The sequence below is a fragment of the Heteronotia binoei genome, chromosome 14 (genome assembly GCF_032191835.1).
Source record: "Heteronotia binoei isolate CCM8104 ecotype False Entrance Well chromosome 14, APGP_CSIRO_Hbin_v1, whole genome shotgun sequence".
Taxonomy (NCBI): Eukaryota; Metazoa; Chordata; class Lepidosauria; order Squamata; family Gekkonidae; genus Heteronotia; species Heteronotia binoei.
The window spans coordinates 33,972,005-33,993,194 of record NC_083236.1 but is presented as its reverse complement, the minus strand read 5'-3'; the positions used below and the strand labels follow the sequence as shown (position 1 = coordinate 33,993,194).

Below are 21,190 nucleotides of genomic sequence, written 5' to 3'. Positions count from 1 at the left end.
CTGCCATTCAAGTGGCAGGGTCACCCTCACCCTCTGGCACCACCCTCTGCTGTTGCTCTGGCTGTTGAATCAGAGGTGGGTGGGGGCTTGAGCCTTTAATTAGCAAGGCTCATCCTTACCAGAGGCACAAGCCAAAGGGCTCATGGCCTGTGGCTCTTAGCCTGGGGGTTCTGTAGAAAGGTGGATAGTTACTCACAAGTGGTAGTTGGTAGTGAGATTTAAAGAGAAGTGAAGATGAAGAAAATTTTGATATGGATTGCAGCAGTATGGCTAGTGAGGGATAACTGATAACTCTTGCTCTGAATTATTGCATCAAAATCTGAAGACAATGTCCGTACTGTATCAATCTTGAGTATGCTGCTCAGGTATATATCTGTAAATTGCAAACCTACTTTCGATTTATTGACAATCATTACAGAAATCTCATGGTCAGTGCTCTGAGCCTAAGACCCAGGGGAAAACATGAAATGCTGGGCACTGTAAGCTTTTCTACACAAGTTGCTTTGCATGCTGGCCAAGAACATGTGAAGGCACCATGGCACAGACTGAGAACTAGGTTTTTGTCTATAAAACTATAGTGTTCCCCAGAGAAATAACTACAAATCCTATGAAGTACAACAATAGAGGCAGTCAGTATAGTGATCAGTATCAGTCTACTATCTTAGAAGTCTAAGTTCAAAATCCCAGATAAATCAAAGGAAATCAGAGAAAAATGTGAAATCTGAAAGAAAAATAAAAGGAAATGTGCTGGGTGAACCTCGTTTGGACACACACTCTTAGACTAATCCACCTTGATGGCTTGTTATTCCTAATCTAAATACTGAGAAAGACTGGATCATGAGGGCACAAATACAGTGATGGGGGGGGAACCCAGTCGCACCCAGGAGAGTCGTGGTATAACAAGCCTTGCACAGCAAGCTGAGACGCAGAAGGAAGTATGAGAGAGAGAGAGAAGGAAGCAGATGACAGTTGCTCATGAGCCTGATAGGAGCCCTGTGAGGGGCCAAATCTGTCCCATGGACCACACATTTGACCCCCTGCCCAAACCACTATTTTAAAATCCTGAACAGCACAGCCCAGGATAGTCCAATCTCATCAGATCTCAGAAGCTAAGCAGAGTCGGCCCAGGTTAGTATTTGGATGGAGGAACACAAGGAAAACCAGGGTTGCTGCTCAGAGGCAGGCATTAGGAAAACTACCTCAGAACATCTCTTGCCCTGAAAACTCTAAGCCAGGGATGGCAAACGGTAGCTCTCCAGATGTTTTTCACCTACAACTCCCATCAGCCCCAGTTGTAGGCGAAAAACATCTGGAGAGCTACCGTTGGCCACCCCTGCTCTAAGGATTCCCCATAAATTGGCTGCAACCTGATGGCAAACAAACAACACTATACTGTTATCAGCGTTTCCTGTCAATATGTATTTTTTTAAAAAAACTTAGTATACAAATCACAGTTGTGGTCCCCTTAAGCATTTTCTTTTATAATACTGGATTTTCTCCCCGTTATTTTCTCTTGCTCTTAGATATAGGTCACAATTCTTAAATGAGCAAGTTCAAGCCATGTGTAGCTTAATATTGCAAGCCAAGAGCTCATGGACTTCAGCCATCACAACTTTTACAATTTGAAGTATATTTTTGATCTACAGTGTGAGATCACAAAAGTTCTTACAGCTGGAATTTGCACATTCTCAGCTGAGCTCATGCAATATATTACTCTCACCAAACAGAGCACAGTCATGATTTTGGTGGCCAAAAGTAATGTGTGAATCAGTCTTATGAAGGTGTCAATACATGACGTGATCTCCTAGAACAGGAGTGTCGAACTCATTTGTTATGAGAAATGGATCTGACATAAATGGGACTTTGTGAGGCCGGGCCATGAGCATCATAAAATGTAATGCCAGGTATAAAATACAAACTTTATAAAGGATACGGATAAGCACAATTAAAGGTATTATTTTTACTTAAAATACAAACATGCTTAAAACTCTTGCGATATTTTGCTTAAAATGGAAAGGTGGGCGAATAGTGGGATTTGGCAATGCAATTTAAAAAATAAAACATCAAGAAAAATCACAAGGACCACGGCAGAAAACTAAAAATATAAAATGCTCTGAGTCTAGCAAAACATGAAGTGGCTGGGCATTTCAAACTTCTCCCCCCCTCCTGCGGTCTAGTCAGATTGGCAATGGCTTTCCAGTGTAATATCCCCCTTGTCTGTGGGTTCCCAGGTTAGAGTATTCACTAGGCACCAGTTCTCAGGTCCATTCAGCAGAGACAAGCTGGCTTAAAGCATCAACCCTTAATTTGCACGGAGGCAACTCCAAGAAGCAACAGCTTCAGCTGTCCATAGGAATGCTTCAAAGTGAAATTGAATTCCACTCCATTGAAACATGCTGCAACACAAAGTTGGAAGGAAAACATGAAATGGATCTTCCATAAAAATCTTTATCTGGGTGCAGAGACCTTGATGGAAAATCCATTCTGCATTTTCTCCACAGCTTTGCAAGCCCAGAAGAGTTTCCTGCTAAAGCCAATAAAAACAAGGCAGAAGGAACTGGGAACATCGGCAACCTTGGAGCTTCAAACGGTGATGGGAGGGTGAGGAGGGAGGGAGAAAACGGCCACGGGCATGATTAAAATCCTGGGCAGGCTGGTTCTGGCCCATGGGCTGGACATTTGACACCCTTGTTCTAGAACAAAGTATATATACATACAACATTACACAACTACACAATGCAACCTGTATAACCTTATATATTTATACCCTGATTTTCTTCCCTCAAGAGGCCCTAAGTGGCTTACAAAGGTAAACAACACAATTTAAATGCATCAATCAATCAACAATACTATGTATTGGGCTGCTTCTGGATTCAATGGCTGGCTCATACAAAAGCACACATTGCAAGCCATGGGCTAAGACTCAAGACAGGAGCTTAGTCACTGCCATTCTTTTACAGGTTTTACTATTACTGCCAATGAGTTCAAGGGATATTCTACAAGCTACATTATATAAACTATCAGATCCTTCTATTTTTGTACTAAGAACATAAGAGAAGCCATGTTGGATCAGGCCAATGGCCCATCCAGTCCAACACTCTGTATCACACAGTGGCCAAAAAACCCAGGCGCCATCACGAGGTTCATCAGTGGGGTCGGGACACTAGAAACCTTCCCACTACTGCCCCCCACAAGCACCAAGAATACAGTGCATCACTGCCCCAGACAGAGAGTTCCATTAGCACTTTTACTATCCTTTATCCAAATAAACACTGTGAGGTGGTTCACTATTCCTGCCATTTCATCAGTAGACTACTGGGGCAGCCACAAAGATGGCGCCCAAGACCAACCAGCAAGCCTGTAACTGAACCGAAATTCAAACCCACATCCATATCTGCCTCCTACTTTCTTGCCCCATTCCAGTTACTATTTCTTTCCCATTCCATAAAAAATGTTATTGGTGAGAAAAAAGCCCATGTAATGATCATCTCTGAAATTTAACCCAACTTTTGCACACTGTGTATCAAACAAAACACATATTTGCATGCATGGATCTGAACAGGCAGGTAGCTATGCAACATTCTTCAATACACTTTAGGAAATTAGCTGGTATTTGAACTCAACATACTAGGGTATAATGGAGCTGAATAAATTCAGTATCCCGAATATTTACCAAATCCCAATACCATACCGATACTGAAATTCGGGAATATAAGGAAATAATGGTATTTTTGGGGTCAAAAGCAAGTAGTGAGGCTGTAAGAAGCCTCACAAAAGATTTGCAGAAGTATTTATTTATCATATGGCAGAGTTACACACAGGAAGCAAATAATAACATAAAATATGTAACCAAGTTGATACAAGAGGTATATAGAAAGACTGGACAATCCCACTAAATACAAATATCCACTCAATCACAGCTGGGGAGAGTTGATAAAGCTCTGTCACATCTCCCTGGAACGCATGACACTCACATTCCTGTGACCAATGGAAAATAGTTTGGCAGGCTGCACCACAATCACATTTGAGTCCTGGTATATTGCCCCATTTAACAGGTCTGCACACTTGCCAACATTTGTTCATATTCTATTACCCATCTTCCATACTTTATGTGAAAAATCCTTCAGGCCTCTTGTTGGCGTTTATCAGATTATGGATATTGGGTGGAACTGACTGCATCCATGTTCACAGTCATTCATTCCCTAGATCAAAATGTGATTGCAGGATTTGTACAGATCTTATTGCTGGCTGTTGGGATCTTAATCTGGATAAACCCATGTCAGCCATGTCTTTGTGGATAGCCAACTCTTTGTTTTCAGTGATCTTTCTATATTCACAACTAAGAGCATCTTATCTTTGGAGATGCAGGGAATGATCTAGCACAATGTGGGTAGCCAATAGGTCGAAGTGGGTTTAATACATCCACGGATGGTTCTCATTGTTGTATTTTGTTGAACACCAAGTTTGTGGACAGGGTGGCTGCCGGGACACAGTGAAGCACCATATTCTGCAGTACTATACACCAACCTCAAAGCTGAGTATCTAAGTATTGTAGCAGATGCACCCCAAGTTTAGTACCACAAAATTTTTGGAGAATGTTGTTTCACATGCAGGTTTTCTATGCTAGATTGGTAAAATGGTTTTATAGCTCAAAATCCTGTCCAGGGTAATGCTAAGGCACTTAGGTGTATGGTTGTGTGTAAGTCGGGTGCTGTAAAGGTATACATTCAGTTCACGGTTGGTAAGATTATTGCTGCAATGGAAATAGGCATATTGTTTTTCATGGACATGGGATAAGCCACCATTTACAGTAGTAACTGGCAAACACTTTGAGGTCCCTCAACTGCTTTGTGCCTTACTGCAATCAACAAGTCATTGGCATAAACAAACTTCCTAGATATCATCTTGGGAACAGTGTTCCCTCTAAGCTGAGTTAGTGTGAGCTAGTTCACAGATTTTTAGCCTCCAGCTCACACATTTTTGTCTTAGCTCAGGAAGGATGGCCCCAGAGCATACTAATTTATGCAGTAGCTCACAAGTTTAATGCCAGTAGCTCACAAGGTAGAATTTTTGCTCACAAGACTCTGCAGCTTAGATTGAACATTGCTTGGGAACATCAGAGATCTGTAGTTTGAAAAAAATTGGAGTGAGGACCAACCCCTGGGGTAGAACATTATTCAGTTTCATTTGCTTGCTGACTGACTGACTTGGAAAGTTCTATTGCTCAGTGTGTCTATTTAGAAGTCAAAATAATGTTCTGTAAGGGAAAATTTATAAAAACCTGTACAGCAGATCAGCCCTGAAGACTGTGTCATAAGCAGCAGTCAGATTAATGAAAACTGCTGGTGTCTTAAGACACTTCTGATACAGAAGCGAATATTGAGGAAGGTTTGGGGGGGCAAAGGAAGCAGGCTGACTGCTAGAGTGGTTAGAGGCTTAAAAACTGAAATGGACAATGGTAACAGAAGGTCAGGCAGAAGCTTGAATGACTTATTGCCTACACATATAGAAGATGGAAACAGAATTTTAACAGTTTATTAGGTAGCATCAGACAAGCTAGTGCCTCTCAACTCAAGCCTCTCCCAATCACAAATTCAAGAAATGCTGCTGACCTACTTTACAGGGGCATTTTAAGGACTGCTATGCACATCACATTCTAACCCTTAACATCTGATGACAAAAGCAGCCACAATGCTAACAGTGGTCCAGAAGTCTACCCAAAATTTAAAAATAATGCTAAAACATCCACGAGTATAATACATCTGTGCCTTGAGAGCACAAATATATGAACTAAGTTCACATACTTCAAAAGAACACCATAAAACCAGCAAGATGGAAGAATTATATTTTTGGGGTGGAGGACAAGTGTACATGTAGCTTTTCTACAGTATTTTTGTGTTACAATTTAACAGGAGAGTATTAAAACTCCATCCCAAAACAAGGCTTCTGTCTGCCACAGAAAATTCAAGTTTTAAAAAAGGAGGCAGGTAATGCGACATTTTCCTAGAACGCTTGGGTCAGCGTGTCTGTACTGACAGGCTCCTTCTTGGCTACTGCAAAAGCTTCGTGAAATTGTTGGAGCCTTTGCTCTGTGTATTCATCAGAAAGTAGTGAGAGGACATACAAAAACAAGGAAGTTCTCCCAGCAAGTAACTAGAAACACAGAAGAATAAGGAAATGAAACAGGATACCTGATTTACCTTCAGCAGCTAGCCAAACACAATGGAGGGAGTTAAACTCCCAAGCAAGGGGTTACGTCTCACTTCTCTTAAGAGGGAAAAAAAGAAGATAGTCTCTCCTCTTGTCCTCATCCATTTCAACTACATTTGGCCAAATGCTCTTTTAACACCTCTGGGGTTATAAACCAAATAATATGATACCTATTCCTAATGTCATGTCTATACAATTCTATCAGTAAAACAGAACTGTTGCAGGAACCTTTTCATCCAGAGCTCCTGTGCCCGCTGTAGGAAGTCTGGTATACAAGCTGTATATGAAGCATGCCAACCCAAAATCAATAATGTAAACAAACTAGACACATATCAGCTAACTAAGCTGAGATTCCTGAACAAAGGAGGACCAACAACATCTGTATTGCATGTGCCTACTATATTCTCTAAAATGTGTATTTTTTTACACAATTTTTTTACACAAAATCAAGCTCAAAGGCAGTACTCTCTTGGCAAAATTTAAGTTAACTCATATAAATAGACATAGTTTGGGTCACTGTGCAGACCATCTGAAAGGAAAAAGAGAACATAATGTATGGAATATTATAAGTACCTGCAAACACTAAATACTGGGAATAAAAAGTGCTGAAATGCATGCCTGATTCTGAAGCAGCATTTTTTGATCTTTCACTCTACCATTACCAATATGTTGGGTTTTAAAAACAGGGAAGAATGTAACTAAGCTAGGTATTGAGCCTGGTGAAAGCAATGTTTTCAACACACTTCCTCTCTGAACTCTCCTATCATCATCGGTACCTATATTTCTGTTGTCTTGACAAACTCTGCAACAAAGACATTAAGAACTGTATAAAATATGTAACATTTCAGCAGTCAAAAACCTCCTTGGTATGTGGAAAGTATCTATTTTAGATATGGAAAACATCTCCAGGTCCTAGGGTAACATTTCAAAATAAAGTGCTCTTTCCATATTTGTAAAGATCCTTAAGGAGATAGGTATATTAAAAAAGAGATGAAAAGTGGAAGATAATTTAAACATACTCTTGAGATTTTGCTTCCATGTATCAATTACTATTAATTATGGATTGATTTTTGTTATCATCATGTTTTACAAGCAATGTTAGCCTTGTACCTATCAAGAACTGATTCTAATTGTTTGACTGCAAATTTAATGCTAAAGATTACATGCCACATCCTTATAATTTGAAAATAAAAATATATTTAAGTACATACATATGTTTGACAATATTTCAATACATCTATCCCTAAATGTCTATCACCAGCATTTGATGCACCTCTGTACTCTTTTGATAGCAACAGTAAGAACATATCACTGACACAATTTCAATCTGTGTAAAACAAAACATTATGTGGTATCTATTACCCATCTTCAATATTAATCTGTACATTGAGTCTTTCCTTATTGGCTCTAATGGCACTATTTATAGATATCAAACAATTCAACACCATAAAAAGATAACTGACTGGGAAGGAGGTTCTTGCTACTCTGCCTTTCTCAAATAGGGCAGCCTTCATCCAAGCCGGAGTAGCTTCTTAGGATCATTTAGAATTGGTTAATAATGAAGCTCAAGGCAATCCATCCTCCTGGACTGGACTGGAACCTAGGTTTCTTCTCTCATTACCAATGCCTACTATTGCCATTTGGCATCTGAAATTACTTCACTCTCCAAGATATAAGGACAGATCGACTCACATTCTAAGCTGTATCTGAAGAAGTGAGCAGTAACTCATGAAAGCTCATGCCCTGCCACAAATTCTGTTAGTAATTAAGGTGCTGCTGGACTCTTGTTCCCTTCCCCTAACAAAGAACGCAAGCTGTGCTGTTAGGTTTCTCCCATCTGTAAGAAATTGAAAGCGGGGGGTCCCTCTTACTCTCTCTCTCTCTCTTTGGCTTGCTCTCTCTGGCTGCCCCCCCCCAAAAAAAACATATGTTGGCAGACAAAAGCTTATACCAGGAATAAAACATTGTTGGTCTTAAACACTGGACTCCATTCCCGCCCCCTGGCTCTTTCCCTACCCCCCCCCCCCAAGAAGCGTGCAGGCATACAAAAGCTTTGTTGGTCTGCTGACACTGGATGCCATCCTCACACACACACACAACCCCCCTCCCCCAGTACTTTCCCTCCTCTTCACTCCTGAGATGAGGGGGAGGAGCACACAGCCAGTTGAAGGAAGACTTTCTTTCTCTCCTTTGCAAAGCAGGAAATAGGAGAGACTGAGCAAAAGATCTGTGATGCAAGAAACAGGAAGGAGGTAGGGAAGTTGCTTGGCAGGCTGGATTGGGGCCCTGCAAGGGCCGGATGCAGCCTGCAGGCTGTGTATCTGACACCCTTGCATTAATATATATTTTAGAAGGGCAGCATGTGATCAAGTTTCTTTGCCACAGCCTACTTCAACTTCATCATATATCACCCTGTACCCCCATCTCCAAATTTCTATACTACAACATGGAAACTATTAGGTTTAGAGAGTTTCTTGACAAATATAGCAAATAAGTACCCAGTAGAGTTTGAAAATGTCTATTGTGGAACTGAACAATTCATATTGAAGCAGCACTGAAAGAATAGATACTCTGTATCAGAACACTCAAGACAGTCACCTGCTTCAAAAATCTATTGTTTCCCAGCTATACATTCGGTCATTAACTGTAAGTGCTGTTCAACATTAATGCAACTATTTTTCTACACCTAAATTCCAACAATGTAGCTTGAAACAGAGGGAAGCTTATTTAAATCCAGTGATGGAAAATATTAAACTAAGCATGTGCAGAAACTCCAAGGACAAGATCCAAGGGTTCTATTACATTAATAGTGGAGACTACCACTGGTGCAAAGAAGAAAACCACAGATTTATACCCTGTCCTTCTCTCTGAATCAGAGTCTCAGAGCGGCTTACAATTTCCTTTACCTTCTTCCCCCACAACAGACACCCTGTGAGGTAAGTGGGGCTGAGAGAGCTCTTACAGAAGCTGCCCTTTCAAGGACAAACTGCAAGTGGAGGAGTGGGGAATCAAACTCAGTTCTCCCAGATAAGAGTCTACACACTTAACCACTATACCAAACTTTCTTCCACAGGAACATGCCTCTTCCACCAGAAGAAGGCTTCGTCCTTGGCAAAATGGAAGACGTTTCATTAAACTTATCTAAACCATTCACTACCCTTACTATTTTATTTTAGGCAAAGCTTGATGTAAAATAGTTTTATGAAAACAAAGATATCAACATAAAATTCTTATATCCTCTGGGATTAGAGAGAAAGCATAATATCAATAATGACATTCAAATATTACAAAAACTCAAGGTCATAGCTGATAGAAGATAATATTTCTCCTTTCCTTCTGCCCCAAACACTAAAAGGCAGGTGGATATACACTGTTAGAACTACTTGTCAAAATAGATCTAAATCCTCACTCAACAAGAAGCTCATCTAGAAAAAATAACCATGCCAGAATCTCCAACAAGTATAAATTTAACAATTGCCGCCAAAACTGAACATAACAAACTCAGAATAGAAGCTATAGGATTGCACTTTCCCCATGAATGATTAGATACTAGAATTCTGCTGTGTTCCTCTTCACAGGTTTTTCATATGTGGTTCCATGAATAACTAATGGAACTACATCTCAGTGCATAACTGGTAACATAATCACAGAGCTGGAAGGGGCCATACAGACCATCTAGTACAGCTCCCTGCTCCTTAACATAAAAACTGTTAACTGACTTGTGTGATTTTTACCCTTGCCAGAATATTTTCACTTTTCTACAAGACCCTTCTTATACATGTGCCATATGATCTTAGAGATCTGCACTTCCTAGATATTAGTAAAAGGTCTCAACTACCTTTGAAACTTCATAATATTTCTTTTCCCAGATACTCAACACTTCTGTCTATCCCAAAGGGGAAAATGTCCACATGATGGTATTTGGTAATTTATCTCAGTTCAAACAGTAATATTAAAGAAAAAAGACTTACTGATTTTCATTCAAAATAACTTCTACCTTAAATATAAAGTGTCAACTAAAGCCCTATCAAAAAGTGGTTGATAAACACATTTGTGCCCATATGAAGCTGCCTTATACTGAATCAGACCCTTGGTCCATCAAAGTCAGTATTGTCTTCTCAGACTGGCAGCGGCTCTCCAGGGTCTCAAGCTGAGGTTTTTCATACCTATTTGCCTGGACCTTTTTTTTTTTTTTTTGAGATGCCAGGGATTGAACCTGGGACCTTCTGCTTACCAAGCAGATGCTCTACCACTGAGCCACTGTTCCCACCCTCAATTCAAAGGCCTCAATAACAATGCCACTGTACTGAACACTCAGATTGTTTTTTATTTATAATCACTTATCTGCAGTGTTGTGGCTGAACAGCCAATGCAGGACTTCAAAAGACTGTTAAGCAGAAAATCTACACTCTTTCTAAAAGAAATACAACAGACTTGGACAGTAATCCAATTAGATGTCCCTGTTCCAATGATCTATTGGTGCTCTGTGATGTCTCAAAGTCCCCAGCAAGAGAAGGCTTCCCCATATGCCTGAAGATAAATTTCTTCCACATATATGGCTAGATATAATTCCCTCCCCTAAATTATCCTGCAGTTTTGCAGAAACCATCTAAGAGCCACAATGCTGCTGCTACACATAACATAATCTACTTTTGTGCGCAAATTAAACAAGTAACAGGAAACCATCACCATAAAAAATAAAGTACATATTGATCTATAGCACATACATATTAAAGAGGTCCATAGCAGAATCATTAAAGTTCTGTGTTATAACCTTCAGTTCATATCTTAAGGCCTCTGGAAAACTACGATGTGAACTTTTTTGTCCTTACCTTGCCTCCCTCTCTTTCAAAGTCAACATACTCTCGGGTTGGTGTCTGCCGCTGTTCCCCCTGCCAGCTGGCCGGAAAAAACTGGAGAGACAGATTGGTTCCTGTGGCCACAAAAGCCTTTTAGAAAAATCAATACAAACAGGATCAGGGAGCAAGACATTACATAAATTATGCAAGCAGTCATTTATTTTTACATCAGTTTGTCTTAAAGCCAAGGAGCATAAAAGAACACTCAGAAAAAAACATGCACTCATCATTTTTCTTAAGTATTAAGTTACAAACATCTGATTCCATTTTGACAACATTTGCCATTGGCTACCTCAGTTATAAGGTAAAGCAGAGAATCAATAATGTAAATTATTTTTGCAGACATCAGAATCTATTTTAGAATACTATCTGCAAATGCTAACTTACTGCTTAAGTCAATCTAGTTGGTTAGAAAGCTTTAAGAGGTGCATTTCCCTAGTGTAAACAGTCTTAACTCTACACAGTTTAGAAGAATGTGGAAAACTCATTACTAAATGAAAGTCAGTGGATATTCCATTGAAAGAAACATTATTGACTTTATACAGGACTAGTGCACATTATACAAACCTACTAAGAGGAACTACAGCAATATCAAAAGAAAATAAAATACAGATACTGAAAGTAAAATTTTTTACTCAAATTACAAGCTTTAGATATGCAACCGAGATCATTTAATAACATTTTGTTACATTAAATAAACTAGTCTTTAAGAAAGACTGCCTTAAATTATAAATACAAATTCTGCCAACATTATTTAAGGCAGGGGAACAGCCTAAAATGTGCCTTACTTTTTTACTCTCTCAATGGAAACAGTAGTTTGGAAGATTTAATACTAATGATTAAAATCTGATGAATTATCAGTTCAGCTGTACCAATCAGATCCATGTGCAAAAATTAAAATGAACTACAAGCTATGACACTTGCTGCAGTATAATAGATAGACACAATAACACAGCAACTGACTTTTATAATTCATTCAGTAACATCTTCAGCCTTCAGAACTACTGAAACTACAGACTGGACTCAGGCACGTTTGCCTACCTAGAACACAAAAAAGGACCACGACTGTGCTGCTAGAGGCTACTTATAGGAGTGAATCTAGCAGTCAAGCACAGCTTGCACCATCCAAAATCATAAAAAGAATGCTTTGTTAACTGTATGATATATCAAAATTGAGAAGATAAATTAAAGTGAAATAGCTATTTATTATCAGTATTTTACAAAGTGACATAAGCAAAATATGGATCCATGCTTCAAGAAGCTTAGCATATCTAAATATAAATCAACATTATGCAGTAACACAGGTTTCGCTTCAGATGGGGATGGTGACTAAGGCTTAGATTTCCCACAGTTGCTCTGCAGGCAGAAAGATTTCCCCTTGCAGAGCAGTTATCATGCACCCCTCCCCCCGCTGCAGTATAAAATAACCCCCTACCAAGGGGGAATATATATATATATATATATATATATATATATATATATATATATATATATATATATATATATATATATATATATATATATATATATATATATATATATTCACCATGGTTTTTTTTAAAAAAAATGAATTGTTTCTTTTTTAATACATCTAACAAAGAATCAATACCCAAACCCGGGACATGTATAGAAGTTTAAGTTATTCTTTGTTTTATTAAGCATGCCAATGAATTCTGCTGTTTCAAAATGCATGAAATTCACTGTACCATACATTTGCCCACAGAACTTTACAGCACTTAATTAAAACCTTTTAAACTCATGGATATGGATCCTAACCAATTAAACTGTTCTTTAAAAAGTCAGCAAAGAATTTGAAGTTCCTTTTAGGACTCAATCAGGCTGCAGACATGGATAGTCTGGATTTATCAGAGGTCAACCTCTAGATACAACCCATTTCTACAAGGATTAGAATAAAATTTTCACACCCTGATCTGTCAGTAAGGAATAGCACTGGCCATTTTATAATCCTGGGCAGCCATGTATTGTTTAATTCACATTATGCAGTTAGAAGATGAGAACAAGCAACAGCTACCACATTAGCACTAGGATACCAAGTTTATAAACATCAAAACAAGACCTACATATCATGCACTGAGAGATACCCTGGGATGCCATTATATTTGGTTCTAATGATGGAGCCTCTATAGTCCCCAGCACTTTTAATCAGATTTGGATAACCAGCTGTGTAGCCTTTTCCTCTAGAGGCATGACCTGGCTACAGTCATGCATACTCTAATCACATCTAGATCATTGCAGTGCTCAATACTGGTCTGGCTTTGAAGATGATTTAGAAGCTGCTATTAGCATAACATGTACCAACAAGACTACTGTTTTGTTCTGGGAGATACTGAAAGAGCTACAGTGGTTCCCAATTTACTTATATCCAATAAAAGTAATGATTTGTAATGGTGTAATGACTAAGAGTGTTAACCTAGGATTCAGAAGGCCAAGGCTCAAATCCACATTCTGCTGAGGAAGCTTGCCAGGTGATCTTGGGTCAGTCAGATATAGACAGCCTAGTCTACCACACTGGGTTGTTGTGAGGACACAATGGAGGAGAGGAGAATGATGCAAGCCAGTGGGTCCCCAGTGAAGAGAAAGCCAGGGTATAAATGAAATAAAAAATACTTCAGGGCCCAAATTATTTATTTTTGTAGGCTTATATTCTGCCCTTTCCCATAGATGGGCTCAGGGCGGTTATCACTCTTAAAGCCGTTAATGCCCTAAGACTAAGGTGCCTAAAGGTCTCTTTGTTCCCATGTGAGCCTACTTATGGATATTGGAAGCCCTTGATGTGCTTCATTTTCTGACATGAGGTAGGTAGCTACAAGGGACAGGACCTTTTCAGTCATGACACCTTGTTTTCTGAATGCCCTTCCCACAGCTATTTGACTGGTACCAAGCATATTTTCAGCACCAAGTAAAAACATTAACTTTTACCCACACCTCTCTTTGACTTATCTGAATGATCCCAAACCTACTCTTGTTTGTTAAACTGCCTCTTTTTCAATTGGACCTGTGTTCTTACACTTTGTTAAAAAACTGTTTTACTGGTTTTGAAGTTTTATGCTGGTTTATGGAATGAATGGTTTTGATTTTGCAACCTGATAGAAGAAAAAATAATTTAAAACTTATCAGCTATCACCAAGAGTTAATATTCATTATTTATTGCTTACTGATTTTATTATACTTATGTTCATCAGACACCTTCAGAATCTATAAACCGAGAAAATGACAAATAACCTTAAAAACAAACAGATATAGGAATCACAGTTATTTGGATCACATATAGTCTGGGGTGTACAAAGAAAATTAATCAATCAAACACAGAACTTCAGTTGATTTCATGATGTACAAAAACAGCACATTTGGAAACAGGTCATCAGTTAATGTGCATGGGCTTCATGCAAAAATTAAGACACTGAAATCAAATAAATCAAGTTCCAAGCAGTTCTTTTGAGATACACCAAAATCCAGTAGTTTCACATTACAGTGCACTGAAGCGAGCAATCTCTCTCTGTCATAACATTTTTGAGACGTGAGCATATTGTAACTAAATTGAAAAGAAACAAGTATTTTAATCTGTAAAACTAATGTGCTACAGCAGTTGGAATCAGCTTGTTGCCTTCAAAAAGTTTTTAGTACTTAACTACATTCTTCATTGTAATTATGGCCAGGCTAGAATTTGAACTACTTAACAGTACTTTTAATTTTCCTGCACAGAGATACTAAGAGTGCAGTCCTACATACCCTTTTCTGAATACTGTGTTACTTCTGGGCAGACACATCTAGGACTGCACTGTCAATTTAATTTTGAGGACTCTTCCCACTGACACTTTTCTGCAGTTATGAATGCCTATCAATAACTAACTTTCACCTAGTTCAAGCATAATTTATATTTCTTTTTTTAATAATAAAGTAGCTATTAATTTTATACTCTTCTCAAAACGTATTATGTAGATTACGTAGTAGTTTTACAGTACTATCCCAAGCAGAATTCCACCCTTCTAAAGCCCAGAGATTTCACTGACTTAGAAAAGAATAATTCTGCTTAGGATGGCACTACTGGGCACTTTATAAATAAAACAATGATGAATTTAACATGCAACACCACCATCTGAAAAATGTAGGGAGTCTAGTCAGGCATCAAAGCAACCTACCTGCAGCTAAAATGAACTGCTCTGGAACAATCAAGTAGGGAGATTTCTATAAACTGGAAGATAGCTGGTGTTTCAGGCCTTCCATAAATGAACAGGCAGGCTGATAAAATTAACTTTTGGAAGGATCTTATCAACAGCCCAGGCATCCTCTATACTATAAGCTTTATTCAGGTTAATGTAGAGAGAGACTGGCAACCACCTAACTGCCCCCATTGAGTACTTAAGCAACTCAAGACTTTTCTCTGTAATTGTTTTAACAACGTCTTCTACATTTGTTTAAAAATAAACAGTATATGTATCAGTTAACCAGTAAATCTTAAATCTGCAACTATTTTACAGAACTATTTATCTGCATCCAGTGATCTGACTTCCCAAATTTATAAACCTAGGCTTACTAATTATTCTGTACTTTCCCATTTGTAAAGACAGCAGATTAGAACAAGCAGTTTAGAATATTAATTTCATACTGGAATGCAAGCACAATGAAACAGAATGATTTCTAAACATCCAACTGTTAATCCTTGTCTGAAATAAGACTGGCTATGCCTCCCAACTGTATCCAGGAAAACAGGAGAGAAAACACAACAATTAAATACATTTTATGAAAACTTAGTTTAAAACGATACTCACTATTTCAGACCGTCCATCCCTGCAGGCATTCTGAAACCTGGCCTGTCTTTCTTCATGTGGTCTGTCCCTGAAGCCAGTATATTTAATCTGCAAAGTATACAAGCCAAATCAAAAAGTGAATCCTTCCTGCTTTACAATATCTGCGTAGAAGATAAGGACAACACAGCAGAGATCATGCATTGAAGCACGAAGTGAGCCCTTTGCTGAGCTCAGATAGTACACCCCAAACAAGCTGCAATTTAGCACTACCCCAAATATGTTTTTAAAAGGTTTACATGCCTTGCATGAAGAATAATTCAACATGTTGAAATCACACAATGTCTTTACTGTTGTTTAACTGTGAACAAAGCATTCAGGCTGCAAACTGGAAGAATGCAGGCAGAAGAATAAGAGGGGTGGAGAGGAAACAGAGATAGTATTCTTGCACAAGCAGGTCTGCTCTTTCTAAGAGAAATACCTGAGAAGAGCTACAAAAAGCAAGGGAACAGCAGCCATAAAAAAGTGAAGCTCAAACAAACATCATCACCAGGAAGACACAGAGCACAAAAGATAATCAATTCTCTGACCCCATGAAAAAGACTGACAGCTGGGAGAGGCATTAAATACTTCACAATTAGTAGATTTTACCTGAAAGAACTGCAGCATGCATTCTAAAATATTCTAACGAGATTATGGGGATCGTAGGAGATAAAGCTGCTTTCAAACCCCATCCATATTACGAATAAAAAACTACTATAACTGCACAGACAACTAATAAACTTTCATGATGTACAGTCATGCAAAGAGTTCAAGGCATAGGAGAATACATGGAATTTATTCCATTTGAAAAATTTTCTGTTTGAGGACATTCAGAAAGGACCACACAAATTTTGAATTCAGCATCAATAATTAGAGTCCCTGTGTCCATTGCTAAAGCCTAAAAAAAATAGAGAGATTGAAATTCTATTTTAACTGCATCAGTAGCACACAAGGCAATAAATGGTAGTAATTAGTGGACATGGTGAGTATACAATGAAAACGGGAAACAGGAAGACCACATGTGGTTCAGATTCAAGAAGCTCCAGTGAAAAACACTCTACATGGAAGATGTGACATCTTCATAAGAGCACACCCTGAAAGTACAAAATAGTACATTATGTCTGTGTAGCAAAAACATATTTCACTTATTAAAACCAACTCTGCTAAATTTCAGTGAAGTGTCAAAAAAATCAGTTTATGGACTTAATCCTATGCAGACATATATTCTCCAGAAGGGCTGCAGACAAGTGCTAAAAAGGTGTGGTCAGAATGCTAGTTTAATTAATAGTGGAGCTGGGAAGTTTACAAGGCTTTCTGGTATCTAGTTTTGAAAAGATTTAATAAAAGTTTGGATTATCCTAGAAATGTCTTCATACTTTTATTAAATAATTTTGAAATCATTATGCTGCCTTGACACAATTCTGTTCAGGAAATAAATACAGTGCTAAATAACTGCTCAAAATGTTGCTCATGCCATTCCCATTTTTAAAAAGAGGTCTACATCTCTGGCAAACTGAGGGTACACAGCTGTTGTGTGCCTGCTCAGAAACCCTTGCAAGTCAGTTATCTGGTAAAGTAACCTTTTTGTTCATTTTTAATGATAACCTGATAATAGAAAAGATCTTGCTATTTGACTGTAACGAAGTCTGTCCTGACAATCAAATGGCAAACTAGTTCACCTTTATGGTAAACAACAGTCTGGAAGTTAATTGCTACTCTTTCTCCTATATTGTGTTTTAAGCTGCCATCTTATAGTGGACTTTTTATGGTATACTATTTGCTACAACATTTAATAAATGTGAAGGGGGGAAGGTTAATGTCAACATACAGTACTGGAAACACAGTTCATTTTCACAAACATTAGACTCACACTGCTTTTAAATAGAACAGGGTTGGCTTTCTTAACTAATTAACCCTAAGCACCAGCGTGTGCTCCTGGTTATTTGGCATTTAAGGACAAAAAGGTTGATTGGGCAACTAATACACATTAACCTTATGACACAAAAGGAAATTCATTTAATGCAGGATTAACATTAAACAATCACTGCCATCCTAGATCTGTATAATCACTAAATACATGTTTAGAAATTTCCATAGCATCCAAAATAAGAAGATACTGGAGAGCAGTGGAAAATGCACTTTTTAACCATGTGCAATGGTAGTTAGCAGGATTAATGTGATCTTTAATAAATGTACATCAATTCTTTTCCAGGAATAGACCACCTTCACCAAATTGCTTCTTTGAATGAATACAGAAAGGTTCAGAGAGGTATAGCATCCTTGTGGACCAAGTCACTTAGCGAGCAGTTCTAAACTGGTTTATTTGGAAGCCCCATGTTATTCATCAAGATTCAGTGCCAGGAAAGTGTCCTTAGGATTGCAAATTTAATGTGGACTGATAAGCCTCTTAACACCAAAATCCATTTCACATTCAAAATCAGAGTAAATAAGAGTGCACTTCCCACCCTCCTTTCTATATTTGCATAGAGGCTACGACTAATCAAGATCACCAACTGTGACACGATTGGAAGACTTGTGACATCTTGAAGACTATCAATTTTTTATACTAGCATAAGACATTTGCTGAATACAGACCACTTTGTCAGATGTATGTAACAGATACTTATCTGGAATTATTACTGTGACACAACTGGATCTTAAGCATTGCTGTCATAGTTCAAACCAAAAAGGCTAAAGAATAATTTTGACATCCTTTCAAGTACTTGTGAATGAGTTCTAACTAGTCTTGGCAACTGAGAGTTCAGAATAACTGTTTTTTATTATTCTTGATTAATCAATGTCCAGTCCAAACGTAATACTTAAAATACAGGAGAGAGAAGATGGAGAAGCAGGTTTTTTTTCTCACTTTAGAGCAGGGAATTAAAGATAGGAGGAAAGGGGGGCACTTTGGAATGTCCCTAAATGGGGCAACAGGATCTAATGCAGATCGACTTAATAATACACTCCCACTGAACACAGGACTTCCAGCATACTTACTTGGAAGTACAGTGGAGTCTGTCTTCAGAATATCAAAAAGATCCAGGCTACCTTAATTATGCAGTCTTATATGGTAAAATGGCTGGGGGACATGTTATACAGCAACCCTGGTGAGGCATGAGAGCCATCCTGCAAATCCTATTTAAGCTTGACTATTTCTGCATGAAGCAGGGCATTGGACTCACTGGGGGACCAGCCTGCCAGCTTACAAGGAAATTTCCAAGGGGGTCACTGCTCTGGAGGGCCTCCGACAGCCAGAAAATAGTTGGAAGTGACCCTTACAATTCAGGAAAGCACACTACTGGAAGCAGTGAGACCCAAGTCATTGCAATGATGCTAACACCTGTTGGGATCATTGCCACTCCCATGTCTGAGCCAAGCAGATCCCATGGTGCTGCATGGACCACTTGAGTCAGCTTGCTCCAGGGCTGTTTGATTGTTCTAGTCCATTCTTGGTTGGTCTAGATGACCTTCAAGGTTCCTTCCAAGTCTGCATGTTTACTAAGCTGCATTTTTACTGAGAAGCAGATATGAAATTATAGAGGCACCCATTCTTACCTCAGGGAACAAGACTCCAGGAATTTACTTCTGAGCATAAACATACAGAGGACCAGGGCTGAAGTTTATATAGGTGCACATACAACCCCCCCCCTCTGGAATTAGTACTTGGGGGTACATGCAGTACTATGTGCAGGGGAAAAGCACACTGCAGCTCACTAGGGGCTCAGTGCAACATGCAACACTTGTAAAGAAGAAGTGCACTGCAGTTCAGTAGACTTGTGTTGATCAGTACACTTCAATATCAGTACACTCATAGAAATGGTCCCTGCAGCTCAGGAAGGCCTCATTTTGATGTGCTACATTTAATCATCGAATCATAACGTTGGAAGGGACCTCCAGGGTCATCTAGTCCAACCCCCTGCACAATGCAGGAAATTCACAAATACCTCCTCCCACACCCCTAGTGACACCTGTTCCACGCCCAGGAAATAGGGGGGGGGGCGCCTTCCAAGAACATTCACCACTATTCAGCGAAGCCTCATTTTGGTATTCAACACTTGCATGACAGCTTGGTAGTGGCTCTTTTTGAGATCCCATTTTTGCAAGAGTGCACTCCACTGGTCAGCCAGACTCATGCCACTCACCTTGACACCCGCATTTGGGATCTCTATGCTATGCTTAGGGGGAAATGCCCGCACAACTCAGTAGGAGCCACCTCTGGTACCCTATACTTATAAGAACGTCCTCCACCATTCAGCATAGAGCAGGGGTGGCCAAACTGTGGCTCTTCCACACATATTGTGCGGCTCTCCAAGCCCCCACTGCCCAGTCAGCTGGCTTGGAGAATGCATTTAAAGTGGCCTTCTTTCCACCTCTTCCTCCCCCCATCTATTTGCCTTCCTTTCTCCCTCCCTCCCTTCATGTCTTGCGGCTCTTAAACATCTGATGTTTATTCTATGTGGCTCTTAAGTTAAGCAAGTTTGGCCACCCCTGGACTAGAGGCTCCCTTCGATACGCAACGCTTGCAAAACGGCCCTCTGCAGCTGGGGCAGGGGCTGACTTGGATACTATCCGTATTTGGGATCGCTATGCTTGGGAGAAACAACAACCCAAAAAGTCCAAACCCGGCAGGGGCTCACGACTGAGTAAACGTGCTCGGGATGAGGGATAACTAGCGGAGCGCCTGGGCGAGGCCGGAGTTGCAGCAGGGCTAGCGGCTCGCCGGCGCGAACTTTTTCCCTCCTCTCCTTCCCAGGGCAGACTAGCCGCCGCTCCGTCTCCTCACTCTTTCCACTCCTCTCTTATTCTCTCCCCCCCTCCACGGGTTAAAGGCGCAGTCCCCCGCTCCCGGCCCGGGTGCAGCCGCCCTGTCCCCGTCGCCGCCCGGGCTCCGCTCCGCTCCACTTCCGCCCCGCTCCTCACCTCACACTCTCGGCTCAGCTTCCTGAAGAACTCCTCGTTCTCGAACTTGCTGCGCTGGTCGGGGACGACCCGCGGCATGTTGCGGCGGCGGCAGCAGCAGCAGCCGACCCCGCCGGCCAGCGAGCGGACTGAGAGCCGCCGCCGCCGCTGTCTAACCGGGGGACCCGAGAGAAGGGAAACCAGCGGGCGAGCGACCGACCGCTTTTCGCTTCGCTTCCCTCAGCCCGGCTCGGGCTCCTCCTCCTCTTCCACCTCAGGCGAAGCCGGCTTTTGTCGCCGAGAAGGGAGACGGCGTCGAAAGGGAGCTCCGGCTCAGCCTCACACTCCTTTCCCTCACGGGGAGAAAACTAGACCGGGGGGCGGGAGAGGAAAGAAACGGGGGGAGAGAAGCAC

The 21,190-nt window shown here is 40.1% G+C and overlaps 1 protein-coding gene across 2 annotated transcripts in view; it reads right to left on the bottom strand.

Annotated features, from left to right (window-relative positions):
* The window catches only part of CBFB (core-binding factor subunit beta), a 61,863-nt gene extending 40,895 nt beyond the window's left edge, over nt 1–20,968 (bottom strand). Inside the window, exons 1-3 of one of the 2 annotated variants that reach the window (XM_060254037.1) lie at nt 20,798–20,968; nt 15,860–15,946; nt 11,043–11,159 (exon numbers count right to left, since the gene is read on the bottom strand). In XM_060254037.1, the coding sequence (XP_060110020.1) occupies nt 11,043–11,159; nt 15,860–15,946; nt 20,798–20,875 (282 nt within the window). In that variant the 5' untranslated portion in view covers nt 20,876–20,968. The remainder of the gene's footprint in view (nt 1–11,042; nt 11,160–15,859; nt 15,947–20,797) is intronic. The other variant, XM_060254038.1, reaches the window with a different exon arrangement.
* Nucleotides 20,969–21,190: the final 222 nt, after the last annotated feature.